General features: G+C 44.0%; 1 protein-coding gene across 2 annotated transcripts in view; it reads right to left on the reverse strand.

Annotated features, from left to right (window-relative positions):
* The window catches only part of MAML2 (mastermind like transcriptional coactivator 2), a 374,878-nt gene that overhangs the window by 117,876 nt on the left and 229,102 nt on the right, over nt 1-27,900 (reverse strand). For both annotated transcript variants that reach the window (XM_047753835.1, XM_047753834.1), the window contains exon 2: nt 4,656-6,164. In XM_047753835.1, coding sequence (XP_047609791.1) covers nt 4,656-6,164 — 1,509 coding nt within the window. The remainder of the gene's footprint in view (nt 1-4,655; nt 6,165-27,900) is intronic.

A 27,900-nucleotide genomic window follows, 5' to 3' on the forward strand; every position in this document is an offset into this window, starting at 1 on the left:
TTGGCTTTAAAAGAAGGGAGGAAATGTACAAATTTATGTTTTGGTCGTAGCAAACCATTCCTTCACTGGCTGCCTTTCCTCTCTGAATTTTTAGACATGGGAGAATTCTAAACGAAATACAGAATCCACTCGAGTTTCATGGACCAAATGTTAGGGGAAAAAATCACACCTTTAAGTGTCTGATGATATAGCTCTGAAAAAGACCACGTTCTTGTTCAAGAGGTTAGGGCTTTGGATTGAATTCTCACGAGCCTTGGTCAACCCAACGAGTCTGTCAAACCTTACACAAGTATTCAGTGACTTGAAGATAAATCAGAACTGCACGCATTACATCCCTCTCCTGCCCTCTCCCATAACCTTCAAATCGGAAAAAGAAGAAAATTATAGCCAGGAGGTATTTCCACCTGCCAAGCCCCAAACATTAGCAAGACAGAGTTGCTGAAGACATTTTGTGAAACACCAAATACCATTTGTTCTCCCAAGCTCGGGAGAGAAAGGATTACTCAAAACCACTCTGGGCATGGAGCAAAAAGGATGCCTCCAACAATTCGACTAGGCTGCATCCACCTCTTGGGTGCCATTCCCATCGAGGAGAACAGAGATGGGTGGGTGCCCAATAAAGGGAGTGGGACATGCAAATCCCCCAATTTCACTCTTTGCCCGAGCATGCAGACCCGTCTGGGTTCGGAGTTCTGAAAGGTGAAGAGAAGGCCATCTTTGCACGGTCTGCTGGCTAAATTATAAGCAACTAATCAGCACATGCAACCTACCATTGTGTAACAGAAAGCCAAGATTTCCACCATTTCCAGGGCTAGAGTGTCCCAATTAGCATATCCCCTAACAAATCTTCCCGTGTTTGACACAAAGTGAGTATGACAGGCAGAAAAAAAATTCATGACTACTATCTTCGTTCAGGATACACTTAGGAATTGCTTAATTTCCAATGCCTCCCCGCCCATGAATTTGGTTGTAACAGAGGTCTGGCTAATCTGAAATGAGAACGCACATTTGTACTGTCTACTATGAATGGCAGAGTTGAAACTACTCTCTCTGAGTTGAGAATACTTAGCCATATACTGAATGAGATAATAAGAATGGAAAAGCCTAGAAATATGTACATCCATGAAAATTGTTTCTCCAAAGTACCATCGTAGGAAGAAACTCGTTTATTTCCCTTTTTACCTTCAGAGAAAGTTCACAAACTAAATTTGAAAAGTAGTTCTATCACAGTATAGTTATTGTTTTTTTGACCCAAAGCAGCATTACTCAGCTCGATTGTTTTCAAAAATAGCACTGACAAGATGAATATTACCTCATTGATAATAATCCACTCAATGTGCTGAAAGTTCTGAAAATGGTCCCTAGAGAAAAACTCTGTGACTGTATTGAACAATAGCACCATTATGAGAATGGGTCCAATCCCCCACCCCACCTCCAAAGGAGAACGCTTTCAAGAGGGCAACACCTATTAGACTACACAGCCCGGTTACCCTTCCTTGAAACTCAGACACAGGACACTTCAGAGTCATACTTCTTGGAACTGTTGAGCTGAAAGGGATGATATGGTTCCATGTACAAGGTTGGGATAAAGCCTTGAATGGGTAGCCATTGCCTACCTGTATGAGAAGCCTTTAGCTTGAAATGCCACCATCATTGGTACCGGTTTTTAAATGCCTTCTTGAAAAGATGAAAATTATCTTGGCATCACAAGTGTCTTATGCACTGGGAAAAGTAAGAAATTATCTAAGGTACTGGAAAATGTTTGTCCGTTTGGCCATTTGCACCCATGGAGGTCAGAAGTATGGTGTCCAGTTGTTGATCTGAGCAGCTGACCCGGAAACAAGACAGAGGATGTTGGAGGTGGCAGGAAGGCTCCCAAAGAAGGGCTGACGGGGCACCAAAGAGCTATATTTCCTGCTGTAAATTGTTTATTTTGGTTAGCTTCCTAATGCTCATCCTCGGGAAGGTCAAGGGTCACACAGGCATTTTTTGATTCTTTAATAGCTCTGAAGGTAATTAGAGATTTAAGACTTTCTCTATACCCCAAACTTTATTTACTATGTAGATTATGCAAATTGGCTCTATATTATAAGGAATATTCCTTTTGAGAATTTCACAATGATCTACAAACAGTCATTCCTTTCCAGAGAATCCCACTTGTACAGCCAAGTGGCTGAAAGCACAACCTTCAAAGCAGACCATCAGAATCCTGGCTCTGCAGCTGATTATCTGCGAAACTTGGGAGAAGTTATTCAACTTCCCTGTGCTTCAACTGCCTCACTTCTACAGTGATAATATTAGTAACTACTTTATGTGGGCAAAATGAGATACCACAATTAAGGGAGACAGAAGTCATGCCAGTTATAGAGTCAATACTCAATAAATGCTAACTTATTAATATCTCACTATTTGTTATTTCCATTTTAATGGTCAAAAGTCTGAGCCTAAGAAAGGTAAATCCCTACCCACTCACCATACTAATGGACAAAGTTAAGGATAGTTTTCTTTTATTCCTTTAATACTGTTTATGTTAAAATTTGAGACTTACTCTAATGGGCCTCCTACAGAAAAGTAATGCTTGTTAAAAATATACTGATATATAACCCTTTCCATGATAATCAAAATAATAGCCAACTTGATTCTAGACTTGGCCTGAGAAATATTTCATTCTCAAAAAATCATATATATATATATATGTATATATATATACACACACACACATATATCATCCTAGCTTATAGGTGAGGAAACTGAGGCTTACAGAGGTTCACTGATTTGCTGGAGGTCACACAGCTACAATGTCAGGGTAAGAATTAAAACCCAGATTCATCCACAGCAAAATGGCTACACATAACATTAGAAAATAGTTCCACATTAGTGTTTTGTTGTTTTGTTTTGTTTTGCTTTGCTTTTTAGGGCCGTGCCCATGACATATGGAAGTTCCCAGGCTCGAGGTCGAATTGGAACTGCAGCTGCTAGTCTACACCACAGCCTCAGCAACGCCAGATCTGAGCTGCACCTGTGACCTACACCATAGCTCATGGCAACATGGGATCCTTAATCCACTGAGCAAGGCCAGGGATTGAACCTGAATCTTCAGGTATGCTAGTCAGATTCATTAACCGCTGAGCCACAATGGGAACTTTCTAGTTTGTTTTTAAAAGATCCCCAAATTACTCCTATCGAAGATGAAACTTGGAAAAATATACACACAACTACACCAGGTCCATTCTCCATAATCTACCATTTAACAAAACACACTTAAGTGGATAAGTTCTGGAAAGCTTTACTTGGGACACCACTCTTGAATCCTAGTTGAGTCTTGTTTTCTCCTGGCATACATCTAGGGCAAAGGTTAGCCTGGCCACAGACTGTGGTGCTTGTGGTTTTCTTTTCTGGGCAGTAGCCACACAAACTACTGTAGGAATGTGATTGGAATTAGGCTCTGTGCTGTCACACAGCCTGACATATTGTTTTGACATGTAATGTGACGTCTTTGTGCTCGAGCACTAACACAGACCCGTCAAATTACATGCACAAAGCCATAATCAGCCTTCCTTCCTGCCTTCCTTCCTGCCTTTGCTCATTCCCGGAAGAATTTTTCCTTTTAAGTTCCCTGGGGAATCAGTGCTTATTTACCAGTATATGCTCTGAAGACACAGAGCGATCTCTTCATATGATTCCTGTTTGGGGCAGAGTAAAACCTCTGCTGTATATTAACCACAGGATATAAGGTAACCACAGATTTTCTTTTTTTTCCTGTTTGTAGTCATGACAATTTCATCCTTTAACACTTAATTCAGACAGTTCTCCAGAAGCCCTCCTTGATTTCCCCTTGCTCGGTAAATATCCAACCTTTGTGCTCCACCTCATTATCCTTTCCACTCAGTATTCAAATGATAGTTTTTAAAACCTGTCTTCCTCTCCAGACTGTACTTGCAGACAGAGAATATGTCTTATTTGAGGTTGTTACTCAACCCTCCTGCACCAGCAGGGAGTCACAGCAGGCTCTATTATGATGGGTTGGGCATTTAGACATTCAGTTGATGTGGGTAGAGACTAGTCATTAAACACTCCTAATATCATGTCTGGCCTTATTTCAACACTCGGCATAATCACAACATCATGCACATGGTATGTCTTCAGGGCATGCATGTCACCTTAATGACTGATTTATTGACTGAAGGAATAAACACTGGGCATGGGCATATCAGAATATTACTGCTAACTGGACATGTCGCTAAAGGCACAGATTATAAGGCAACCTTTTTTTTTTGGCCTTGGCCAAGGTATATAGAAGTTCCTGAGCCAGGGATCAGAGCCCCACCATAGCAGCATCCTGTGCCAGAGTAGGGATAACATCAGATCCTTAACCCACTGAGCCACCAGGGAACTCCTATAAGGCAACAGTCTTAATAAGCCAGAGCCTTTGATCACAACAGACCCCAGTGACAGTCACGCCCTACAAGGAAATACTAGCTCTTGCCTCCAGATGCCTCAAGAACCTTCACAAGGTCTTCAGAGGAATCTGTTGGGACCACTGCTGTCCTTGTGGTCTTGATTCTGTCACAACACAAACATAATGGTGACCAAAGGGTAATGATGGCTCTAAATGGTGTCTAAGTACCCTGTGTTAGGAGGAACACAGCACTTACCTGTCTGTGTTGTTGGGAGACCTGGTACCCCAGTCCTGTGATGGGCTGATTCTGCATCTTCTGCAGGAGGATCTTTTGCTGAAGTGGTAAGGGCGACCTTAGCAAAGGCTGGCTTGACAGTGGTTGTGGGGGCTGGGCTGGTGGCTGTGGCTGTTGCTGCGGCTGCGGCTGTTGCTGAGGCTGTGGCTGTTGCTGCTGCTGCTGCTGCTGTTGCTGCTGTTGCTGCTGCTGAGCTGTAATTGAGCTCTGTGGCTGTGGCGGCTGCTGGGGGTAGTGCAGGAGTGAAGGTTTGCTCTGGGAGGGCAAAACAGAAGGCATCTGCTGGTTGGCCTGATCTGAGTTAAAATGAAACAAAGGCTTGGTGTTGCCAAGCCGGGGTTCCACAGCTGTGTGCGGGGTATTCATAAAATTCCGACTGAGATCCTGAGGCTTCTGCTGCAGAAGCACGTCCAAGTGCCCTCCCTGGGCCGAGGGGCTGGCCTTGTACAGGTAGTTGGCCATGACTTTGGACTGGCCGCTGCTGCCACCTGCAACCCCTGGCATAGGAGAGCTCTGTGGGCTAAACGGCTGCTGGCCAAAAGAAGGACTGGGGATTTTCTCCTGCCCAAATGGACCTGGGGATGGCCCCGCTGAAGAGGGCAAGACTGGCCAGCTGGTCTGCTGGTGCTGCTGCATCCGGACATGCTGCTGACGATTGGCAGCAATCTGTTTGAGCTGTTGGGCGTGGGATACTTCCTGCCAGCTGGGCAGGGCCCGGCTTGCTCCTGAGGCTGTCTGAGGCTGAGCCTGGCTCTGTGGGACCGAAGGGATCGGGGATGAAGCGGAGAGGGCCCCCGAGTTGGCCATGGAGAACGCCGGCCCAGTTGATGAGGGCCTCAACTGGGGAGAGCCCGAGGGGCCCTGGGTCAGGCCTGGGGAGTATTCACTTTTGATCACGGTCTTCTCCATCGGCAAGGACGGCCTGGGGGTGCTCCTCTGACTTTGCTGATTCAGGTCAATGTTAAACGGGTCATCCTGCTTTATGGTGGCATTGATCATGTTCTCCAGCTCAAGGTCACTCATGGGCGGCACAGATATGTTGGTCAGTTCATTGAACAGTTCCTGCAGCTCCGGATCCATCAGCTGCTCCCCAGGATCATCTCCATACCTGTTAGGAAATATATTCTCCTGGCTCACCTGGCCATCGGCGTGCTTGCTACAAGAGAGGGTCTCTCCCGGTTCCTTCTTCACTTCCTTCAAGCCCATGTTGAACATTCCGTTTCCAGGAGAATGTGTGTGGGGTGGCAGAGTGGCAGTCTTTCTCAGGGGCGCTTGGCTCATGGGCAAGGTCCCCGACATAATCTGACTTTGTCCATTATTCACTTGGAGGGCCCCTTGTCCCGCGGCCAGGTTTTCCCCGACACGGATTCTTTTGATATCAAGGAATGCGTTGTCGACAAAGCCATTGGGCCTCTTGTTGTTGGCAGGAGGCAGGTTAACGATCTGTTTTCTTTTCAAAGAACCCTGGAGCTGAAAGACAAACGGGAAACAAAAAAAGCAAAATGTGAGGTATTAATCCAGATAGGCATTGAGTCAGAAGAGACAGAATAGTGGAATGTTTCTTTCATTTACACATAGGATGAACTTGAAAAGCAGAAGGTACGGATAAAGCACGGTCTGGAATACAGTGAAACTGACAGCAGAACAAACGGGGCGAAATGTTTCTGGAGGAGCAGGTCAACGAGGGATGAGAAGACACAGAGGTTCCCATGATTGGCACATTGGTCAATGGATCCTTCATATGTCATCAAGCATTATTGATAATACCTATGATTAATCATCACAGTGGTGGTGTTTTCTGGAGCAGACCAAACCAGTCCACATGCACACCCAACCCACAGAGCAGCGGGCCGTTGGACTGAGCATAATCTTGACCAAGATGGGAAATACCGCAGCATCTAAAGGTGTGACCCAATTTCCAGTTTCTTTTTTCACAGGTTCAACCCCTTCATCACTATTATCCTCTAAGTGAGTCATTAGAATATTGTGTCCAGGGAGATAGTCTCTCTGCTGTTTGACTATTTTTTCTTTCTGTGATTCTGTGCCTTTGCATTCAGGCCCGTGTAGCAACACGGTGGGCGTGGAGAAACCATGAAACTATCATTTATCAACTGAGACAGTCTTAAGTCTGGATTTTCCTGGAGATTCATTCTTTGTGTGGTTTGTCTCTAAACCTTTTAGCCAAAACCAAGGTGTAGAGAGGCAGTACCACACAGTGGTTAACAAAGAACTCAGGATCTGGAGACGGCTAAGCCCGGCTCAGATTCCAATCTGTCACTGAGTGCTAAGTGATCCTGGGGCTTGACTTACCTGAACCTCAATTTCCTCATCGCGAAAATGGGGATGGCAGCATTTAACTCATAGCAAGACATGAGACCTGCAAACGTTTAGCACAGGCCTTAACGAAGTAAGAATTCAATAAAAGTATAGTTGATGAAAAAAAATACGGCTTACTACATTCTCAAAAAGGAGCACCTCTCTACACAGCACCAGTGACAACAAAATGTTAAAGTACTTCCCTCACTCACTCAGTGATTAGATTGTATTCTGTTAACTTTCAGCATTACAGAGAGAGATTTAGGACCACAGAGTCACATCAGTAAATTACTAAGAAACATAAAACATGCAGCATTGATCTTGAGACCCTTGTTGCTTTGCCTCTAAAGTGAGAGGCTCTATCCAGCAAAGTGTGGCTTTCCCAGTGCAGCGGACCCACTTCCATTACTTAATGTTCACCCAGGATAACTGTAAATTACCCGAGGCAGAAGGATACTTGCTAGATACGAAATTCTATCACTTCTCTGGTCCTCCCTTTCCTCTCACCACCACCCCTCCATCTTCCTGAAGGTTTCTAGGTAACCGAATTAGATGAAAATGAATGTAACTGAATACATATTACATGTCAAGTATTTTAAATATGGTTACTTTATTTTCCTCAGTCTTCACAAACACCCCATTAGATATGCATTATAAAATAGATCAGGGAGGATAACTTGCCTGCTATCACACAGCTCGTAAGTGGTAGACCTGGGCTTTATCTCATGGTCTGCCTTGCTCTAAAGCCTGTGTCATTACCACTATAGACAGGATACTGGAGTCTACCTGTTCAGGATTAAGGTCCATCTAGCACAAAGTGGAAGGGGGCAGGGAGCACAGAGGCACCCTGGATCTCTGGTCAGATGATGAGGAATCTGGGAGCGACCAGGATGCAGTCGAGGGCTGAAGGTGAGCAATGTTTCTTGTCAGGTAGTTCATCAACACCTGTTTCTAGAGTACATTAGCTGTAGCTTTGCTCCCTCACGAGTGTGTATAGTTATGGTGAATGTACCATGTTGGTACCACCAATGTTTACCTTTTACCATTGCTAACGGGTAATCAGAAAAGGAAGCTGATCCAACCTGGGCCAATCATTCCTTCCATGAGAATTTTGGAACTGGAGGAAATGAGACCAGGTTCTCTTTGGGTGGCTGCAGAGCCACTGATAAAACTTGTGAGGTGCTGTCCCATTAAGCCAAGCAAAGCCATAAGGAAAGTGAGTCTGTGGAAAGAGACAATGACAGAGAGAGAAAAACCAATTTTGATAGTGTTTGCGGGCCTGATTTCAATCTTAGGCCGGCTCTGCCTCTTTCCTTGATACCCTGTGGAATAGTCGTCATAACACCCCCTTTTTTGCTTAAGCTCATAGGAGTTGGGCTTCTATCACTTTCAACCAAGGCCCCGAACCAAGTCCCAGGAGATTAAGATTTGGTAATAGGCAGTTTGTAACAAGGAGTAGGGTACACTTTGTACCTGGCTGTGAAGCTTTTGTTCCCCCCAACTTTACTGTCTCTTCATGTTTTCCTGACTCCTAATCCTGTGTATTCCCTGGCTTCGGTCAACGTCATCACACAGCACTGTCAGCCGTCACTTCATTTGGCACAAACTGAAAGGGGTCCTCATCTGTCCTCAGGGGGTCAGGAAAAGCACAGACCAAAGAAGGTCAACCGTGTCACCTCAGGAGTGGCCACTCTGCTTTATTTCAGCATAAGTTACATTTTGAAAGCTTTTATTCACAACTAGTAAAGAACAAACAAAGGAAAACTTTTTTTTTTTTTTCCCAGGTTTGGGTATTGCCTTTATTTTTCACTGCTTTGAAAAAAACCTGTTCTGCCAGATTCTCCCACTGCTCAGGCCACTCCCTGGGCAGTTCAGGACCCATGCTGGGCAGCAGCTCCAGCACTTTCTCTGAGCCATTAGGACTCGAGGGGCAGGTGTAGCATTACCTGTGGTGGTAGCAGTGGCAGTAATAACGATGATGATGATGCCAATAACAACATCTCTTTTAAGTCTCAAAAAACAACACTAAGAAGCTTCACAACAACAACTCTATGAGGTTGAGACTATTTCTACCTTCGCCCTTCTCTTTTATGGATGAGAAAATTGACATTTGGAGGCTAACTCTTCAAGGTCACGCAAACACTAAGCAATTAAGCCAGGAATCAAACAAAGCACTCCCACCACAGAACCTGTGCTGGGCAGTAAATGGTCGCTATGGCTCCCCCCCAGTGGGTCAGTGGTGCCCACAAGCAGGTATTGAGGAGGCTGGCCCAGGATCTAGATCTGATTTTGGCATTAACTTGCTTTGCTATTTTAGGAATTTATTTCTCTTCTGTGGACCACAGTTCCCTCCTTTATAAATAGGATTATCTCCGAGAACATTTTCCTGCCTAAACCCAGAAAACAGACACTGAGGCAGTGAAGATTGTTTTTCAGGCATATGTACCATGATGTAAGGTCACCACCAAGCCCAGCTGGATGGATGATTTAAGATGGGGAAGAGAAGCGCCCTCAGCGAGGTGTGGAAGACATCCCCATGGATAAAAGAGGTTCCATTAGGATTTCGTCCGGCATGATACTTTACCAAGAGAAATTTGGGGATAGTCCGTGTCCTGCTATGTAGAAGCTTCTTATCAAAGTTATGCCCCCAATGCCCAATGACTGCACAGAGGTAGGAGGCACCAAGCTACTGGCACAACACTATCTCAATAATTCTCAAAGTTCGGTCTTTGCTTTGTTTTTTCTTTTTTGGCCTCCCTGTGGCATACAGAATTCCCAGGCCAGGGATCAGATCCGAGTCACAGTTGCAGCCTATGCTGCCAGATCCTTTAACTGACTATGCCAGGCCAGGGATCAAACCTGCATCCTGCCGCTGCCCAGATGCTGCCGATCCTGCTGCGCTGCAGCAGGAACTCTCAATCTTGACTTTAAAGTATTTTCTTTGCTAAAGTTTCTCCACCAGATAGATGGCTCTGAAGCATGGTACAGAGTCTCTAAAAGTTCTGTGACAAAAAGGAAATGTTTTAAAAGGAGTAGAGAAGGAACCTAGAGTCATGTCATGAATACCTCACTAGGAGGAATAGTTTGTTAAAAAAATGTGACGCCACCTTACCAGGCCAAGAACAGTCCTAAAGGAAAGAGATCAACAGAGGAATGAAGACATGGCTTTCAATTGAGATGGATGGCGGCTGGACCAGGGAAGTTGTGAGCTCCCAGGACAGACCTTCCAGGGGGCTGAGGAAGGTGGGATGGAGGAGAGCCAAAGTGTAAGGGCAGTGTATATCCTGAAGGCCAGAGGGGCCAAACAACTTCCAGAAAGCAGTTACTACCACTGAAAGGGTAGAGGAAAGGCTCTCCAAAACAAATTTCTCAGCCAGGCCTGACTTACATATTAGGCTGGGGCGGCCAGTGCCCAGGGCCCACAAGAGTCCTAGGGGCCCATGAAAATGTTGCAATTTGAGATGGAAGAAAAACTGAACTTTAAGGTTGAGGAGATGTTTTAATATATAACATATATTATATGTTAATAAATGTATGTATGATATATATATTATATTCTATATTATCATTATATATTATAATATCTATAATATTTATCTTTTTTTTTCTTTTTAGGGCCACGCCCACAGCATATACAAGTTCCCGGGCTAGGGGCTGAATCGGAGCTGCAGCTGCTGGCCTATACCACAGCCACAGCCACGCCAGATCTGTGCCACATCTGCAGCCTACACCACAACTCACAGCAATGCCAGATCCTTAACCCACTGAGCAGGGCCAGGGACTGAACCTGCATCCTTATGGATACTAGTTGGGTTCTTTACGACTGAGCCACAGCGGGAACTCCCATGGTATTTATCCTGACGTGCATGGTCATAAAGCCGAATTTTTAAAATTCTATAAGGAAGAAGGGACTTTCAAAAGCAAAAGTGCCTAGGAGTTCCCTAGTGGCTCAGTGGATTAAGGATCCAGGGTTGTCACTGCTGTGACACAAGTTTAAACACTGTCCGGGGAACTTCCGGATGCCAAAGGTGTGGCCAAAAAAGAGGAAAAAAAGGAAGAGTGCCTAAGGCCCACCAAAAGCTCTCACCTCAGAACTAAGATGTATGGAATGCTTTTTGTTTGTTTGTTTTTGTTTTTTAGATGGCCGCACACACAGCAAGTGGAAGTTCCAGGGGTAGGGATCAAATGGACGCCTCTGCAGCAAGCCGAACTGCTGCAGTCAGATTCCTAACACTGTGCCACAGGGGGAACTCCTTGAATGCTTATTTTAAGACAAGTGCTCTTAAAACAATAGTTGTGTACAGTCCCACTTAATCTTGTCACAACTCTCTGAACATGTATTCGGATCCTCATTTTCTAAGGGAAGAAACAGCAGCTCCTAACGTTCAGATTACATAGTGAAGGATACAGAGGCAGGCTGCCAACCCTGGTCTGTCTGGTTCCAAAGTCCTCCTTAATCACTAACCACACTGCTTGCTTTCAATTTGCCACATGCCCACACTGTCCTTGACACAGTGGACACGGAGAGCCAAGACAAAAGCAGAGCAGAATGAGGATGTACGGCAGGCACAGGGCAAGGTTAACAGCATTCGGGTCTCATAGGGATGGATGGTGTGGAGACAGTGATGATGTCATTGGTTGGAAGCTGATGGTGAAAGCTCAGGGCATCACCCTCGAAGCTCCAGTATAAGAAAGGAAAGAAGAGTTCCCCGGTGGCTCAGCAGGTTAAGGATCCAATGTTGTCACTGCTGTGGCTCTGGTTACTGCTGTGGTATGGATTCAATCCCTGGTCTGGGAACTTCTGTGTGCCTTGGGGGTTGCCAAAAACAAAATAAGATTTTTAAAAAAAAAAAGAAAGGGAGGGGACAAAGGGTCACTTGGTCAGTCAAAAAGATTCACAGAGGGATTCCGGTTGGGGCTCAGCAATAACAAACCTGACTAGTATCCAAGAGGACTCGGGTTCGACCGGGACCTTGCTCAGTGGTTTAAGGATCTGGTGTTCCTGCTGCGGTGTTGGTTGCAGACATGGTTCAGATCTTGTGTTGCTGTGGCTGTGGCATAGGCTGGCAGCTGCAGCTCCGATTCGACCCCTGGCCTGGGAACCTCCATATGCTGCAGGTATGGCCCTAAAAAAACGAGGAAAAAAAAAAAGATTCACTGAGTATGCAGAGAGGATTCTGAACTATACCTTATCCAAAGATACCTGGCAGGAGAGAAAATATGGAAACAGCTAAGCCAGTGGGAAAACATAAGGGCTTCAAACGAGTGCTACTTCTCAATAGTTACACTTTTCCCATCACCTGGCTGGACTGAGAAGCACTTTTTGTTTTGTTCAACAAACCTGCACCCCCAATTATCACATTTAATCTGTGAGATTATGCATCTAACATCCCCTTCTCTAGCCATCCAAGGAAAAGACTTCTTTGGGGAAAGATTTCAGCACAGCAAGTCTAGCCTGGTTTGCAAATGACACAGGAATCGCTATACTTTCCTTCGCTGAGATCCAGCAGACTGCTTCTTTTCCCTCTCGGCCTTGTTCTGATTCTGCTATTTGAACACCTCGACTCTATGCAAGGCCTGCAGTCTCCACTGGGGGAAGGCGTAGGCCTGAGCAGGACCCAGACACAGTGGCCTGCCTGCCCCAAGGGCCACGGATGGAGGTGCCAAGAAACCTATGGACAAGGAAAAGCTGACACACAGTGGCATCGGGGCTGGAGTCCCCTGGTAAACTCTCCTTTTTAAACAGCTGTGCTGTCCTCTTCCAAAGGACTCGAAACATAAACTTCCTGGAGGAATCTGAGAACACCATTATTGCACAATCCACTGCTTTCTGTTTCTTTCCCTGCCCCCAACCCTTTGCACGAAATAAATGCATTCTTTGTCTCCAGTGCTGCCCTAGAAACAGGGAATATGCCACACAAAGGTAACAATTCACTCCATAGGTCACATTTTTTCTCCCTCAAGATTTCTGTCTTTCTCAATAAGACATAAACATGGGAACCAAATTTACCACTGCTTAGATGCTCAAAAGATATCCCAGTCCCATCATCTATAAACTTTCCGCAGGCCATTTTACTCATGGATGATTAGAGAAATGGTTGAGGATAGATAAAATGAGAAAAAGATCAACACCTCCCCCCAATCATTTATGAGTCTTGATTTGATTCTTGAAGTGAAAATGTCTGAGATCCTGAAACAGTAAATTCCAGGTTCATCACAGTACTTGAAGGTAAGAATAATCCTTTCCCGGCTCTCCTGCCCCCAAACAAATGAGGTGGGGTTTTATGGCTTTCACTGAAGATATCAAAAAGCTCCTACTTCGTATTTGGCCCTTGCAGAGTTCTGAGCTTCTCTGTATTGCTTCCCTGTATTGCAAAGTATTGTTGTTTTCTGTCCATATAGCAATTAAATTTGCCCAACTAGATTTTTTTTGAGCATGGGCTCTGCATCTTATACTTGACTAGTTCCTTTCAGTACTTGCCACAATGCTGGGCGTATTCTAGATGTTCAAATAGTAGCTGGCTAGATGATCTCAGTCCTTGGGAAGCTGGACCCTTCTAACTACTGGGCAGAAAAACAATGGTCAGGAGAAGGCTGTGGCAAATATTTTCATATCCAATTCGCAAGTAATTTAATGGTTCCACTAGAGTGATCACTTTCTTCTGACCCCTGAAGCCAAGGAACGAGAAGCCCTGCAAACCGGAACCACGTTGCCATCCTCATAAACCAAGTGTGAAGGCGTGTGCCAAGCTCTGTGATGGACTCCAGGTGGTGCTGAGCCTCCTGAAGGGTTGCCAAAGCCAGGATGCGATACTAAGCCCCTCCTGACTCCATGCCCTAGGTGAATGAAGCCACTGCAGCTGTGAGGAAGTTGGGTATACTTCCTATAGGATTTCTCAGAAACTTCCACGTTTACTCCTTCAGAATACTGTACAGTGTGTGTGTGTGTGTGTGTGTGTGTGTTAAGGTGTCAGGGAAGGCTTATTAGATCTATCTGGAAAACTTCTTCCATAATTTTGTTCCATAATGTCTGGACTCTGAGAAATGTGACGACTTAGGACCACAAAAAGTTTTTTTTTTTTTTTTTTTTTAATGAAACCAAAGATCAAGTTTTAGATAGAAGCAAGAACACCGCTAATTCAGGATCTTTGTAAAGAAAACAAAGGCAATACACTGTCCTCCTAAAGACATTAAATGCCAACAGGTCTCACATTCAAAACTTCTTGAATGCTTCCCTGCCCTCTGCTTGCTGTCATGGCTGCTTGTGGAAGAGGAACTGGATGAGCTGGACTTTACCTTGGAAACACACTCCTCATTACAGGCCTGAGGGAGGGCATTTCATGGCAGCCTTTTCTCAGTTTACACATTTCTACTCCTTCCTGTTGGAGAACCTTCTGAGTTTATCATCAACTAGCAAAATATTCAGTGAGGGAAAAGGGAAGAGAACCCGAGCCACAAGCCTCTAAGAGGTAGTCGCCATGTTTTATTTATTTATTTATTTATTTATTTATTTATTTATTTATTTATTTTTTTTATTTTGCTTTTTAGGGCTGCAGGTGCAGCATATGGAAGTTCCCAGGCTAGGGGCTGAATTGGGAGCTGATAGCTGCCAGTCTACACCACAGCCACAGCAACGCCTCATTTGCAACCTACACCACAGCTCATGGCAATACAGGATCGGTAATCCTCGCTAATCCACTGAGCGAGGCCAGCGATCAAACCTGCATCCTCATGGATACTAGTCCAGTTCGTTTCCACTGAGCCATAAGGGGAACTCTGTCATGTTTTATTTTAATTGAAGTATAGATGGTTTACAATGTTGTGTTAGTTTCAGGTGTACAGCAAAGTGACTCAGTTATACACACATGCACACACCCACACACCCACCCACCCACCCACACACACACACACACACACATTATTTTCCGGATTCTTTTCCATTAAGGGTTATTACAAGATATTGAGTAGAGTTCCCTGTGCTATAAGTAGGTCCTTGTTGTTGATCTGTTTTATGTATAGTAGTGTGTATCTGCTGGTCCCAAAGTCCTAATTTATCCCTCCCTCCTTTCTCTTCTGGTAACCACAAGTTTGTTTTCTATGCCTGTGAATCTATTTTGTAAATAAGTTCATTTGTATGTTTTTTTATATTCCACATATAAGTGATCTCATATAATATTTTTTTTTCTTTTACTTTTTTCTTTTTGGGGCCACACCTGTGGCATATGGAAGTTCCTGGGCCAGGGGGCAAATCAGAGCTGCAGCTCAGGTCTATGCCACAACCATGGCAATGCCAGATCTTAGCCACATCTGCAACCTACACCACAGCTTGTGGCCATGCCAGATCCTTAATCCACTGAGAGAGGCAAGGGATCAAACCCACATCCTCATGGAGACAACACACTGGGTTCTTAACCTGCTGAGCCACAAGGGGAACTCCCATACAATATTTTTTTAAATTTAATTTTATTTTTTGCCTTTTAGGGGCACACTCGTGGCATATGGAAGTTCCCAGGCTAGGGGTCAAATCAAAGCTACAGCTGCTGGCCTACACCACAGCCACAGCAACTCAGGATCCGAGCTGCATCTGAAACCTACACTACAGCTCACTGCAACGCTGGATCCTTAACCCACTGAGAGAGGCCAGGGATCAAATCCACATCTTCATGGATCCTAGTTGGGTTCCTTAACCACTGAGCCATGAAGGGAGCTCCCTCCATACAATATTTTAGACATCCTGTTTTATTGAGGTGAATGAGAGGCTGTAGGATCTCGAAGGAGCATGGAATTGAGCTGTTAGTAAACATAGAATGGAAAGGATGCTCTCTTCCTATTCACTGATCTTCAAGCAGTCACTTTCCTCATGGTAGGTTGGGATCTCAGGGGGATCAGGCACCATGTAAGTAAAGCAACAGCAGTTGCTCCCAGCTCGGAGAAGGGCTCTGTCACTGGTGGTTCTTTCTCAGTAGGAGAGGCAGAATTTGAGCCTGAGCCTGGGTGATGCTTTCTGCAGGTGCAAAGCATGTGCAAGACAAAGGCAAATGGAATAAAACAAAACTGATTTCTCTGCATCTGTAAAATGGCATTTGTTTACTCATTCATTCAATGGATATTCATTTGGCACCAAAGTTATATTCTGTGAGAGTGTCAATGTCTTAGGTTTGCTGTGAGGACTCAGTGGTCTAAACATAAAAAGAACCTAGAAATTGGTCTTAGGACATACTACTCAATAAATATTAGAACTGATAAAAAACAAACAGGAATTCCCATCATGGCTCAGCGGGTTACAAACCCAACTAGTATCCATGAGGATGAGGGTTTGATCCCCGGCCTCATTCTGTGGGTTAAGGATCTGACATTGCCGAGAACTGAGGCATGGGTCACAGACACAGCTCAGATTCCTCATTGCTGAGGCTGTGGTCTAGGCTGGCAGCTGCAGCTCCGATTCCACCTCTAGCTTGGGAACTTCCATATGCCATAGATGCAGCCCTAAAAAGCAACAATCGATCAGTCAAACAAACAAAAAGTAACATGGCTGGGGCTTGAGTGTAAGTGGGAGATCCCTCTTCTGGCTATGAGGAGAACACACTGGGATGGGCAGTGGCTGTGTGGGGAATGGACTGGGGTGAGGAGAGTCGGAAAGTAGTTGAACAATCCTGGGTACCTCACTGTACATAAAGCAGAGGGAGCCTGGGGAAGAAGGAAGAATGTGGTTGGACAGCACGAGGCTTGGAAGAATAAGGACCCTTAGTACCTGTGTAAGTCAGATGAGCTACTGAAGATGAGGGTGAAATGCTGCTGCAGAATTTGGAGCAGCTGGTTTTTTCATTATTTTACAAAAAGATGAAAACTCTTTAGTAATACCGTTCAAGCCCCCAAATAATAAATCGACAACCCTAGAATGGTATTCAGACCATCTCTCTGCCATCTGGGTTTTCCTGATATTCACATTCACAACGTTTTGGAATAAGTTTGGTTCCCACCAGCATAAGGAAAGAAGAGCAAGCTTTTACAACACCCATGATCTACTTCCCGCTCCAGTGTATCTCAGGCCTGCCCCAGGGCCCAGTAGCTCTACAGTTGTCCAGAGAGTTGCTAAAAATCAGCCCTATGGTTTATGAAGGGGGTGTGGTTCATGGCCAATGGCAGAGAACCATAGACATCCCATAAACTGACTCATCTAATGTTCCCAGACCACTGACTGCCCAGTAAGTCAAACCATCCACATTCAGTGTGAGCTTCACTGGGATAGTACTGGACTGGGCCTAAAGTGAACACATGAGAAACTCTTCCACTGACTTCTTGAAATCACACTCAAGTGAGAAATTTAAGGATCCCAATCACTTATCAAAGACAATATTAGACAGAAAGTGCTAAAACCAGAAGAAAGAACATGAGGGAAATTGGGAGGGGAAGGCCTCACAGAGGAGATGGACTGACCTTGAGCTGGACCCCTCAGAATGAAAATTTCCAGACGAGGCCCTCCAGCTAAGGGGGAGAGAGAAGCCACTTGATCCATGGTACTTAATACATTGTACATTCTAGGGAGGAGGACATTTAGCGACTTCCAGAGAATTGTCAACATTTTAGACATAGCATTTATTTTGGATTCGCTTCGATAATATGTTGGGCAAAAAGTGAGTCATGATCAAAGTGTTTCATGCAGAAAGCGGTAAGGTATTTTAGGTTTTTATAGACTCTTCTGTTCATTTTTCTGTTCAATGCCAAGGGTCCATCTCTGTAAGCTGGCCCCACAGGCCCCAGCTTTATGACGATTGTAGCAAGTAGTCAGGATGTCCAAGGAAACAGCAGAATAGTCACACTGAGTGGATCTGAATGACACTGTTTGAGGTAGTAGACAATATGGGAAATACTTCTACCTTGAACTTTTTAATTTAATCACAACTTTCTCCTGTTGCTGAACAAGTTTGATTTATACCATCACTAGCAGTACAGCAGAATGTCATAAAACATATTATTTGCATATGTGGGGGGCACTTCCTTGGAAGGGAGAGGGATTCATTCCTTATTGTTCCAGGCAAAATCTGCTCCCTCTATGGTTATAATCCCATGAACACCTCGGCAGAGCAACTACCATGTTGCAAGGTCACTTTTATTTCCAGACAGACTAGCACATTCCTTTTTGTTTGCTGGTTTTTTTTGTTTTTTTTTTTTTTTTCCAGTGTTGCCACTGCAGCATATGCAAGTCCCCAGGCTAGGGGTAGAATCAGAGCTGCAGCTACAGGCCTATGCCACAGCCATAGCAACTCGGGATCCGAGCCATGTCTGCAACCTACGCCACAGCTCATGGCAACACCAGTTCCTTAACCCACTGAGTAAGGCCAGGGATCAAACCCGCATCCTTATGGATACTAGTCGGGTTTGTAACCAGCTGAGCCACAATGGGAACTCCTTGTTTGTTTATAATTCCTACAAGCACAAAAGGTGATTTCAGCTTCAGGACTTCTGCATATACTGTTCCTTGGAACTGGAATGCTCCACCTCCTCTGCCTCTTCCACTCTCATCAAAGCCAGGGCTTCTTTTCCTTCAGCATGACCCCAGGAGAGGTTTTCAATGACCACATACCTAAAATACACTCTCATGGTTGTCTTCCATCTCAATCTCTTGATTGTTTCCTTTACAGTGTTTATTCCAATTTCCAAATATTTGTATTCTTTTGCTTCCCATTTTTAAGTCTGTGTCCCAGGTTATAGTAAGTTCTAGAGAGGGAGGCTTGAGCCATGTCTGCCGTGTTGACCACTATTCCTCATCTCTAGTGTAATCCAAACTAATAGGAGGTCAAAGAGATTATTTAAAGCAAATAAAAATGTCTAGAAGGAAAAAGGTCAAGATTCTGAAGTACTTTCTGGTGGTGGGATGATGATTTTGTTCCCACTTTGCTCACGGGTTTGTGTTTTCTAATTCTTCTACATGGAACTTATATTATCTATAGAATTAAGATGGAAGTGACCACCTTATTCAATACGTCTGCCCCACTCTTCTCCAAGAATCTGCCAGAGGGCTTCTGATAGCAGCACATCCCCTTTCTCCAAGCTCCAGCAGATGGGATCAAGGTGGACATTTGACTCAAGCCAAAACAATTCAACTCTTTTCTAGCGATCAGAAATTGAAACAAGACTTTCTCAGCAGTCTCTGTGCCTTGAAGTGAAGGAGATTGAAATGAGGGCTGCCTGTATTGGAATCATTCTCAGCCATGTACAGTAAGAGACAGAGAAAGCAAGTCTACAGAGACGGGAGTATGAAATTGATGCCCAGTGTGAAGCCAGGGTGAAAAACCACACTGAGAGAGGGAGGGAGTTAGGGAGGAGGGGTGAGAGACAAGAGACAGAGATTCCTGAAGCTTTCCAACTCTTGGTTCCAGCCCTTTGGGAGACTCAACGATATTTCCTGTATTAAAAAACCCCATCACTTTCCAATAAATCTCCCCCCCAACACACACACCTACATCTTTTTTTTTTACTTTTGATACTTTAAGGGGGCCTCTATTACTTACAACAAACAATTACCAACTGAAACAAAGACATAATAAAGCCAATAATTATGTCCCAATTAGAGTTTTCATAAGGTGAATGCACATTTTTCTTGATGGATTAAAATTGAAAAGCAGAGCAGAGGCTAAATGCACACATTTATTTTGGTTTCTCTTTCAACTTTCCACGTGTGGTCATTAACCCAGCTCTTCCACAGCCTTGATGAAAGGAGAGCGTTATGAATGAAGAATGAGGGAGGCTGTTCCATGACAGCAGTGTTCTAACAGTGTTCCCATTATCTTCACACAGCTCTACACGGCACACCCAGGGGAGGTCCAGAGATCATATCTCCACCGATTCTCCCCTCAACGCACAAGAACATCCTAAAAAGAAAACTTCCATCTGAATCATGTTGAGACAACCCAGGTCTGCGACACGTTAAGTGGTTTGGATGCCATCACCTGGAGACAGAAGCGAGAGGGATGAGCAGACCTTTTAAGAGGTCCCTGCAATTTCAGGCTCATCTTTAACTCCATTACAAAGGAATGTTAAGTAGCATTTAGAAAGTAGTTTGGCAGAGTACCTGAAAGCACCCAACAGCTCCTTTGATGTTTTTGGCATGGATGTCATCATTCTTTTGAAACTTTTGATGAACTATTTCTCTTATAGCAACTGTAGCTAGGTTCAGTGCAAGGTGTTGATGTACATTTTCCCTGGTATAACGTTAGCTTGAGTCACTATGAACCATAGAGAGAAATACTCCTTTAGAGAGGCCTCGGTTTTCACTCCAGCCTATGTTTATTTTTACATCAAAGACACATCTAAGGGGAAATTGCTTAACTGGCTCTATGAAACATGAAGAGGTTTACAGAGATATTTGGTTATAATTGAAAAAAACAAAACCAAAATCTACACTTCAGGCAATTTCAGCCTTTCAAGCCCGGAAATGAGACTTTATAATGGCAGAGAGAAAACTTCCTTTACTTTCCATGAAGGTCTGAATGCAGCCTGTTTCAGGCAGGAATTAAAATCCCACTATTTGCCATACATTTATGGGAAATGATTCTTGATGATTTAAATGACATTAAATGGGGGACAATAAAGCCTTTATATTGTTTGCAGTTTAACTGCTCTTTGAAGCAATGTCCCTATAGCAATACAATGCCCTCACTTTGATCTAACTTGCTCAGCACAGTAATTATATGACTGAGATGAATTCTCCACCTGACAGATTCCAATTCTTCATGTGTGGCCATATTCTTTGAAGACGGAAAATAAACCCACCTAGATTGGAAAATAAAACTTGAAACAAGTCAACATTGTGAATCAACAGGAATCCTCTGTATCAAAGCCTTAGGCTGAGCAGAAAGCCTTTTGCCCGCTGATGTGAACCTCTGTTTCCCAGGACAGGTTACATTCTCCTTGAAACTTTTTTTTAAGCAGGAATATGCTACAGTTGCTTTCTGTGAATTCGTTTCATGATAAATCCATATTCATCATTTGACTAAAGATGAGAGCAGTATATACTAACCTGAGACTTGGGTTAACTCCTGACTGCTCCCTGATTGAAAAAAAAAAACTGTCCACCCCATTATGAATGTCCATGGATGGATGATCAGACAAGTAAAAGAGCTCGTTTTGCACCACTCTGCAAAGAAAAGTGTTTACTATATTGCTTGAGTCTGCTTAAAATATTAAAAGCGCAGTCTTAACTCAGAAAGCTCCTAATCCTCAAAAATATTGCTGCTGTTTATTTCCCTTGCCTTTTAGATACAACGCAGGACAGATTTAAACTGAGAAAGCTCACCAACTGCAACCTTGTAAATTGCTTTTAATCCAGGATGTCAGCAGGATTGATGCCTCTGGGACTTGAGCCCCTACCTCAAAACATACATTTCTCTGCTGTACCTCGCTCACGATTAATATCTTGTATTCACTACTTAGATGCTACAGGATAAAATACTCCCTTATCCATACTGGCTCTCTGCATTTGTCATGTCTTCATATACGCCGTTCCAATCTCACAGAGGGTCTTTCTATTCAACCAGTGTATTTCTTTCACTGGCCTTAAATCCCAGCTTAAAACTCACTCCTTCTCAGAGCCTAACTGTGATCACTGCTCTATTACTTTGCGACCCAGTAAGCCATGCTGTCCATGGTTTGCTTTCCCTGTGTATTTAAGGCTTTTGGCTTACAGCTGTTATTGTACCTTTTTTTTAGTGCCCCCTGCAAGGCTGTAAATACTGTCTTGTGTCTTCTACTGTCTCCTCATGCAATATATTGTAGATGGTAAGAGCCCAAGCTTTGACGTCAGAGACCTGGATTTATGTTTTGGCTGTTTTCTATGAGATAGCTTGGACAGTTACTTCATCTCTCTGAGCCTCAATTTCCCTTCTCTGTATAATGGAAATAATAGTTCCAAATCAGTCGTTGTAGTGGGTCTCCAATGAGATGTCAATAAAAGCTATTCAAAATATGGCAGATAATTAAGGCTTAATAAATATCAGCCATTATTCTCCTCTAGTCTTCTGGGTCTCTCAACAAAACTTGGATAAGTGTTCAGAATGGAGCTGAAAAGGGGAGGCACTAACAGTGTTCACTGAGTGACTACTCGATAGAAAGCACTTTCCATGTATCATCTCATTGAATCCCAGCTTCCCTACTTACCATCACTGCGACCATGGGCAAGTTACCTAACGTCTGTACCTTGATTTTTATCATCTGTGGAATACATATAATAATTATATCATTAAGCTGATGTCAGGATTAAATAAATTCATCTCTAGTGCTTAAAACAGCCCTGACACCTAGAAAATGGCCAATAATACCAGTTCTTAATATTATTATTATTGCTACTACTACTAAATTCTTACAACAATCTTGAGAGGAGACATACGGAATCTCATTTTATAGATGAGAAAAACAAGGCTACAAAAGTTTAAGCAACTTGACCAAGGTTGCGCAGTGAATAACTGAGCCAGATTTGCCTGCTTATGAAAATCCATGCTTTTTATGAAAGATGTTGGACTGGAGGAAACTTCCATTTCATCCCGGGGAATGACTCCAGGGAAGCGCTAGAGAGACAGCGAGGTCCTCAGGGAACTGTCCATAACAGGTAAGGCTGAAATGAGGCAGGCCTGCAGGGTGGGTAAGAGGTCAGGCTAAGACGCAGGAGATGGTCCCCTCAGCTTAGACACCATGCTGAGAAGTGGGTTTAATTAGAAAGACCGCGGGTAGGCATCAAGGGGCTTGAAGCAGGGGAGCAACATGATCTGTAATGCATTTTAGAAAAAAACAAATACATGTGAGTGGATTGGAGACAAAGCCAGAGGACCAAGGAGAATGTCCCAGCACTTGGGAAGGGATCGTGAGAACCGGGTTTGAGTCAAGGGGGGTGGCGGTGGAAATGGAGGTGATGGGAAAGAGCCGAGGGACCAGAAACCAAATGAACTTTGTGATTACTGCCACGTGAGATTGTGGGAGACAGAGAGGAATTAGGGCCAAATCCAGATTCTTGGCGTAGTGACTCAGTAGGTGATGGAGTCATTGGCTGAGGAAAAGACTGTAGGAAGAGGAGTTTGACTCATGATGGGGGCAGGGAGGCAAAGGGCAGATTCAAGTCGGTACATGTTAGATTGTAGATTTTGTAGGTCACATGAGTGGAGCTGTCTCCTTATGGGCTAGATATTTGGGTCTATAGAGAAGGAGAGAGCTTTTGGCTGTGTACAGAGCTTGGGAAGAAACACGTCTAAGCATTAGGCTAGTGGTTGTAAGTCTAATTAGAGAGAAAAGAAGAGGGACGGGAATGGCACTCCTGGGAACATCAAACTTGAAGGGGAGAGCAGGAGAGGGATAAAGTGGAGATGAACAGCTGAAGGAAGGAAGATGAGAGCTTCAGGGCAGGGGGAGCATCCTCTCCCACAGGTGCAGAGGTCACCTGGGACAAAAGCAGAGTTGTGTCCACAGCTTCTGGCAGTTGATGATGGTTGGGGGAAGAGGCCACAAGACATGTTAAGGACAGAATGAGAAGTCACAGAAGGAAGCAAAGTGGGTAGATTATTTTTCCTAAAATCTTAACTGGAAGATAGCAGCTGAAGGAAGTTAGCTGCCTTATCATTTTTTTTAGATCCTTCACAGCAGTTGGTACAATAGTTGTTATTTTTTAAGTTAGAGAATAGTTGATTTACAAGGTGGTGCCAATTTCTGCTGTACAGCAAAGTGACCCAGTCATACATATATATGCACGATATATGCATGATAATATACTTCTTGTATTATCTTCCATCATGGTCTATCTGAAGAGGCTGGGTATAGTTCCCTGTGCTGTACGGTAGGACCTCATTGCTTATCCATTCTAAATGTAATAGTTTGCATCTACCAACCCCAAACTCCCCATCCATCCCACGCCCTCCAGTACTTTGTATTTTATAGCTACACAGTCAAACATTTTTGAATGGATGATTTTGTCATCTTGCCCAATTTCTTTACTTTATCTCATTCGCTTTCCTCCGTATTTTCCCCTTTTCTTGGTATGAGTAAGGGAAGTAAGGACGCTGAGTTTCCTTGTTCATATACTAGATAGAAGGCATAGAGTTTGCCTGTTTTTCCTAGAGCAGTTAAATTGATTGCATGTAATAATGAAGTTCCATATACATTTGAAGTCAACAAGAAAAGAGGGAAGCCAGGGCCTAAGAAACATAGGTAACGTTGAGAAAACAGCAGTGCTGCAGCCAGGTATTCTTTTGGATGGGCTTCCTGTCCAAAGCAATAAGGGCATGTAGGAAAATCCTGTTTGAGGAACAACAAGAAAAACTACCCAAAGGAAGACTTTAAAAGGGGGTGGATGACAGTGAGTGGCTTCAGTGAAAATTTCAACAGCACAGATTTTCAGGAAATCTAGGGAATACTAAAAGCCTCTTTAAAATGGTGTCCTACTTGATCTTGATAACCAACGAGAGTTCAAAGCATCAAGACTGGGTCTAATCGCTTGTTAAATTAAGGTCACATATGGGAATTGCTTTTGCCCAGATAGTTTCATGCCACTGAATAAGAAGGATCTAATGAAGTTTGATCTCTGGGTGCCTATCATCATGTATTTTCAAGCCTATCATTTTCTCCGTCAAAGAAAACAGTCAGAAAATAGGAGGAAGAGAACAATCCAGCAACCCTTGATCCATCTATGCATCAATTCAGACTATTCTCCATCATGGGTTCACCTCGCAAAGCACACACCATTTCCTTTCTTGCTTTGACTCCTCATCATATTTTTAAACTTTCAATATCATCTAGTTACATTCTTTTTTCCTCCAGGATATCTAGTGTCACAGGTGGCTTTTTCTTTCTCTTTATAACTTTTGGCAGCAGAAAGAGAGATTTTTTTTTTCTCTCTCTCTCCTGTTGACCTTTCCTTATTCCTAGCCAATTCACCGCTTCATGGCAAGAACGAACATGGTCATACGCAGATGCAATTTATCTTTGCGCGCAGTCGGTCTGCGTGCGTGTGGCTGTGGAGTGCGCTCTTCTATTGTTTGACTCCTTTTAATGCCACTCAGATCTCTCTAATCACAGTTTGGAATTCACCTGAATTTCCCTGCTGTGCGAGCTGAAAAAGCTGACATCAAGTTGCCAAGCCCACAGCTCTGAAAAGGAAATAGCGCATCTTTATTGCTGGGCTCCATGAAAAGATCTGAACGTGAGGTTTTTAAGGAAGATGTGGCATACGCATGACCTCCAGGTGCTTGACAGTGACACTGCCCCGCATGTTGGCCATCTCCTCCATAATTAAAGAAATGCTTTGAAAAAGAATGGAGCTATTTGATTTTCGCACCAAAACATTTTTTTTCTGGGAATTCGGAGCCCGCAGCTTACTATGCCCAATTCAACACATGGAAATGGTTCAGACAAATCTTTTCATGGGGCTGAGAAAGCCTTTGGCATTCTAGTGTCATTCTTCTCTGAGGGAGAAAATTTATTTCTTATGATTTCTTATGTGTCCATTTTCAAGGTTAGTTTTTTTTTTTTTCCCTAAAAAAAAGTTGCTATAGCAACAACCACCCATCACCAGGTTCTTACCTGAGTACTTATATGCTGCTTGTTAAACAAGCAGATCCCTATGCCACTTGGAAGGCTAGGGAGAAACATAAGCATGTCAGTTGGAAAAAATTAACTAAATGGTGAAAATAAATAATTATTTTTTTCACCGTGCCCATGGCATGTGGAAGTTCCTGGGTCATGGATCAAATGCACCCCACAGCCTCAACCCAAGCCACAGCAGTGACAACGCCAGATCCTCAACCCACTGAGTCACCAGGGAACTCATAATTTTTTGAAAAAAAAAAAAAGCAAATGGGAGCCTGAGCTCTCGTTTCTGCTCAGAACTCAGCAGCCTTCCTTGTGGTTTGCAGGATGACCTGAAGCAGTGTCCATCTCAACAGAATGGCCTCGGGCCTGCTGCTCTACTGTCCTGGGGTGATTGCGCCGTTCTGCCCCCAAACCTGTGTACATTCCCTCCACTCTTCTGGGGACAGCTGGACTAAGAAGACTGACCCGTTGGTGTACTCCTTGTCCTACATCAAATGGCACCAGCAATATCTGTGCTGGGATCGTTTACCGTCTAGAATGTACCAGCAGGATATGGAAGACGGGTGTAGAACCACAAAGAGACCCTTCTCTCACACTTCTCTCCCCTCCGTGCTCCTGCTTCGTAGGAAAGAGGGGAGACCTCTCACCTTCATTCTTGCCCCAGCTTCACCCTCCCTGTGTTTGACACCCATGCTTTAGCCATCCTTTCCTTCCATGATGGACTTTGTTTGGAGGAATAGCTGGCAATGTATTCCCAAGGCTTCACTGCTCATCCCTCTCTGCAGAATAAGGAATGCTCCTGGCCGAAAGGAAAGTGTCCTCTGAAAGGAGTGGAAAAGGGGAAGCCAAGAGGGAAAGTGTAAAAGCCACTGAGTCAGCTGCTGAGGAGAAATGCTGTGATTTCCCCTGTGGGTTTGTCAGCAGAAGCTCTGCCCGCTGCACCCAGGGCCCGCTCTGCTTTTGAGTCATGCCAAGTCAGAGGGCAACAGGCGACAATGCAGAAAGATGTTTGGCTTTATCATTTATGAACAGTCTGAAGTCAGTTTGCACTGTGCAGTGCAAAAAAAAAAAACCAAGCCTGGGTTTTCTAAAGCATAAATGAGAATGAGGCAGGAGAGAAGGAAAACAGAAGGCAACAGAAAAGTCTTTGAAAGAAAAAAAAACTTTGCAGGGTTTTTTTTTTTTTTTAAACCTTCTTAATGACAAGCAAGGGATATTCACATTTAATCATGTTGTTCAAAAAGAAACGTACTGTGCCAAAATTTATACGAGGAGAATTTCACTGCCTTGCATTGTTTTATTTCACACTGCTAGGTACTTTTAGTCTGTATTTTCAAATTCTTTCTTCAAACATCCATGCCCTTGGGCAGACATATTAGCTCATTTTACATCGAGAATCTCATTACATCAAATAAAAAATCCTAAGCCTGATAAAATGATTTACCCCCTCAATTTAACTTTTATTTTCGTCTCCCACCAGCTTCCCTGAAGTGGGTTTGCTGCCAAGCTATAATACTATTTTAGACTGAGTCATCCAGGCGCACTGAACAGCTTTTACTCTGCTCCTAATGCTTCCCCATTCCTGTTGTTTGAATAAAGAGAATGCGTTCTTCTATGGGTTTGCATTGGAAGTGGTCATGAACAATGGAAAAAAAAGGGGGGAAAAATGGAGGCTTAAATCCAGGGCGTTTGGCCCTAAGTAAACACAGCCTCCCCTCTCTCCCCATCTCTGTGGCTCCTGAAAGGCGGATGGAGGGCTATACATTTTTAAGCCCTACTGATGCCTCGAAACCACTGGAAGCAGATGAAGGCAGTGGTATAGCTGAGGACATAATGCTTCATTTATTCACGGGGGGAGAGTATTTGGAGTCACACACAGTAGGTGTGGTTAGAGACAACTCCTGGAAAAATTAAAAATAAAAACGAAACATGAGGGGAAGTCCTGCTCCAGGGAATTGGCATGCCATCACCAGAGTGGCAGAGTTTCGAAAAAAATAATCAAGGAATCATACCTTCTGAGGGAAATCCAGACCATACTTTTGATGGCCCAGACTCTGCCCCGGGGTGAAAGATATTCCAGGCTGAGAAATGTACTAGGACGGCTCCTGGCGAGGAATCCACGCAGAGGCAGCTGACTTTAACGTCTGTCTCTCAGAGTCATCGTTTTATCCTAATCTGCTCCACTCCTGCTCCTTCTCACGGTCTCCTCCCTCCCCACTCAGAACCTCGGTTTTAAATGAATTCACACAAGTCAGCCCCAAGTAGCCCTGGTTTTGCAAATCCCACTCTCTCAGTGTTGTGGCTTCTGCAGCTGTGATCT

This window comes from Phacochoerus africanus, chromosome 11 (assembly GCF_016906955.1).
Source record: "Phacochoerus africanus isolate WHEZ1 chromosome 11, ROS_Pafr_v1, whole genome shotgun sequence".
Lineage (NCBI taxonomy): Eukaryota > Metazoa > Chordata > Mammalia > Artiodactyla > Suidae > Phacochoerus > Phacochoerus africanus.